This window comes from Rhododendron vialii, chromosome 3a (assembly GCF_030253575.1).
Source record: "Rhododendron vialii isolate Sample 1 chromosome 3a, ASM3025357v1".
Lineage (NCBI taxonomy): Eukaryota > Viridiplantae > Streptophyta > Magnoliopsida > Ericales > Ericaceae > Rhododendron > Rhododendron vialii.
The window spans coordinates 29,470,091-29,473,619 of record NC_080559.1 but is presented as its reverse complement, the minus strand read 5'-3'; the positions used below and the strand labels follow the sequence as shown (position 1 = coordinate 29,473,619).

The following is a 3,529-nucleotide window of genomic DNA, read 5'->3' as shown; positions in this document are numbered from 1 at the left end:
GCATATCGCGCCTGCACATAAATAGGCTCTCACCGTAACAAACTTGCAGCACTAGACAAGATTAACTAAGACTAATTCACAAATAGCGGCGATGGAGGAAAATACTTGGGATAGGTTCCGAGCACACAGATCTGAATACAAAATGTGCCCGGAGTCGTTCGATGAGTGCGGGCGTTAGATGCATTGTGTGAAACTCACGTGCACCGAACGATTCAAAATATATTTGTGTGCGAAACTCTATCTCTCGAGACTCGAGCACTGATTATAAGGTGAGTTGTAGCAAACACTTAACGAGACCGAATAGCAATGCAGAGCAATCTTAGAATAGTAGTACATCAGCAATGAACTAAATTTGAAAGGAAATAAATTAATACAATCATTCCATAAAAGTCCATAAAACCACTACTACAAAAGCCATTTTATTATAATAATAAAAATAAATAAAAATCCTACACAACTCCCACTCAATCTCCGTTAACTTTAAACGGAAAGACTTCAAACAAGCCCGTTTATAGTCGCCGCCGGTACAAAATTTGCCGGAAAAACTCGACAAGCCGACGGCGTTTGGCTCAACTCAAGCAGGCAAAAAATAAGTCATAGCGCCATTAAAGGGTCTGAGGCGAAGAAATCGCCGCCGAGGTCTTCAAAATAATCGTCCACTTGCCAAATCGACGATGAGGATCCGAATTCGTAACCCGAGTCCACAAACATATCGCTGTAATCCTCACTCAGGATGGTGCTGGGCAGAGCCGGAGACTCGTCGAATAGAATCGGGTCGGGCGTCTGGAAGTTGAAAAAATCGTCCACGAATTGTAAATCCATCGGCAGATAATCACTTTCGCTGGGTAAACACGTTTCGTCTTCTCTCTCTTCAAATCCTTGAACTGTGCCTGGACCGGATGAACCGGACATGGGTTTCTGAACGGGTTCTGGCAGAGCCGGTTTACATTCATTAACTTCGTTGGAATGAGTCGTCCTGAACTGCAAAACGGAAGTGGGCGAAGAGAGGATGCGAGACTCGTCGCCGGACTCGTACCCGGAAACCGACGTCACGTTGACGTCACTCCCTACCGGAGTCACGTCATTGGACGGTGGCGGCGGAGGCGTGACGAAGTTCGTCAGAGCGTCCGGCCCCCGCAGCTTAATGGCGGCGTTGTCGTACACCACGGCGGCCTCCTCCGCGGTATCGAAAGTGCCCAACCACAGCCGGACGCGCCTGGCCGGGTCCCTAATCTCCGCCGCCCATTTCCCCCACGGCCGCTGCCGCACTCCGCGGTACTTCTTACCGCTGCCCCCAGCTCCAGCCACCGCCTTCATTCCCCTCCGGTTTGTACCCAGCGCCTCTCCGGTTCCCGCCGCCTTCTTCCTGCCATTGGGAACGGTACCGAAACTGCTCTTATTGCAGGCCGTTTCGATGCGGACTTCGTTGACATACTTCTTCACTCGTTGGCGGCCGAAGAGCACGTCCTCCTCGTCGCTGGACGAGTCGGTCGCGTCCGGGTCGGTTACCGATATCCGCACGACTCTGGGCGTGCCGGAGTGATTCTCCGGTCTTTTCGGTGGCTTTGTGAGCTTTTTTGTGAGGCTCTTGTGCTCAGTGAATTTGACTGGAAATAGCATGCTCATGCTTTCATCCATGGTTGTCAATTTGTTGCTGTGGTTGTCACTATGGTCTATTAGCATTGGAAAAACATAAAAAGTGGTATGAGAGAGAGAGAAAGGGGGTGTTTTGTAGGAGAGTAAAGTTGAAGATTGCTTTGAGATGCCTGGACACGGGGGAGAATAAATAAGTGAGGGAAGAAAGGTAAAGGGAGCAGTCAAAGAGAAGCTTCAAACGCAGAGAAATCGAAGGGATGGGGTGGCACGGGGGCTCAGGAAAAAATATGAAGGGAAAAGAAACGTTAAAAGGTGGGATTCAAAGGAGATTAAAGTTCCACACAGAGTGAAGAACCTCTTTAATCAAAAAGAGAAAGGGGCTTGTTGGTAAAGACGTATGCTATCGATTCAGAAACTAAATCAACCGAAAACGCAGCAAGGACGAATTTTGTGCGATTCTCGGAGGATATTTACTTGGAGAAATGGGTGGAATAGACTATAGAGTGTGAAGAGAGAGATAACAGAGAGGAGAGAGAGAGAGAGAGAGAGAGAGAGAGTTATTGAGTAGTTGCGGTGCTGGTGACGAGAACACTGAAATCACAGTTTTATAGGATCCCAACAGCCGAAATTGGAAACCCCCAAATATTGTCCTGATTCTGATAAAATATCTGCCTTTTCGGTCGCGATACATGAATCTAATTTATTTATTTTTGGTACTTCGGTCTATTTGAGCGTGCACGGTATGCACTCTTTCGACCCTCGTTAGACATTCATCACGAAACATTACTATGTTATGAATATCTAGACAAACGTTACCAATTTATATACAAATGTTACGCATTTCATACAAAATGCTACGAATTTTCTATACAAATTGTTACAATTTTTTTTAGGCTCAGTTTGGAAAATTTTCTTTGGATTCTTTTTGCACGGTGACTGTCTTCTGGATCTTTTCGTTATTTTACATGATTTTCTTTAACTTAATTCTATATTTCTATACTTTTTGGATTCCCGTCATTGAGTCGGAAAATACAATCTAAGAATTATACTCTATCTATCCCAAATTGCTGGTCACCTATGAAAAGACGTGCAATTTTGATACCAAAAAATAAAATTTTTTCGTGCATAATTTCAAATTTTCTTTTGCACAATATTAAAAAGCTCATGAAGTACTTTAATTTGGTGTAAATAAACTTAAAAAATGATACTTGAAAGGACTTAATTTTTTGATTCGAAAATTGCACGACTTTTTGTATGGAACCAACAATTTGGGACTGGAGAGTATCCTAAACTCTTTAGAATTGAGAGAAAAAAATTAAAAACACCGTGAGGAAAAAATCCCAAAGAAGTTTGGTCAAAGAGACTCCAAATATTGATGGTTAATTAAACCTTTTTCTTACATTTTAATAAGGATTATTCTAACATTTGTCTAAAGAGTGTAGAATAATAGGTAAAAGGTGCATGAGAAATGCTAAGTGCAAATAAAATGGGCAAAAAAAATACCCTTAAAGTATACATGAACGGCTCAGATGCACTGCACAGTGAATCTGAGCCGTTCATGTACACTTTAAGGGTATTTTCTTTGCCAATTTTCTTTGTCCCTAGCACTCCTCAAGGTGCATTGATATTCGAGAGAGGTGTATTGATATTTGTGAAAATATCTTAATATTACATGAAATATGCATTGATATCCAAATTTATTTGAAATTATGTGTATATTATCTTCCGTCTAAGAGGTGGAGGTTCAAAAAACCGTTTTAATAAAACATAAATTGTCGTGTGCTACTGACAGAGTTTGGGGGGAGAGTCTCTCACCGGTTCTCTCGCATTGGGCCTTCGACATCGACGGCGACCGTTCAGCGGGAAACGATTCGCCACATCTGGACGACCCGTTGAGATCTCGACACGTCGCCTGCGTGGGCCTGGGAAAGCG

The 3,529-nt window shown here is 43.4% G+C and overlaps 1 protein-coding gene across 1 annotated transcript; it reads right to left on the bottom strand.

Moving 5' to 3' along the window:
• Positions 1 to 359: 359 nt before the first annotated feature.
• On the bottom strand, positions 360 to 2,170 carry LOC131319724 (ethylene-responsive transcription factor CRF4-like). Its single transcript, XM_058350115.1, has one exon. The coding sequence runs from the start codon at positions 1,681 to 1,683 to the stop codon at positions 595 to 597; it is 1,089 nt and encodes a 362-aa protein (XP_058206098.1). The 5' UTR covers positions 1,684 to 2,170; the 3' UTR covers positions 360 to 594.
• Positions 2,171 to 3,529: the final 1,359 nt, after the last annotated feature.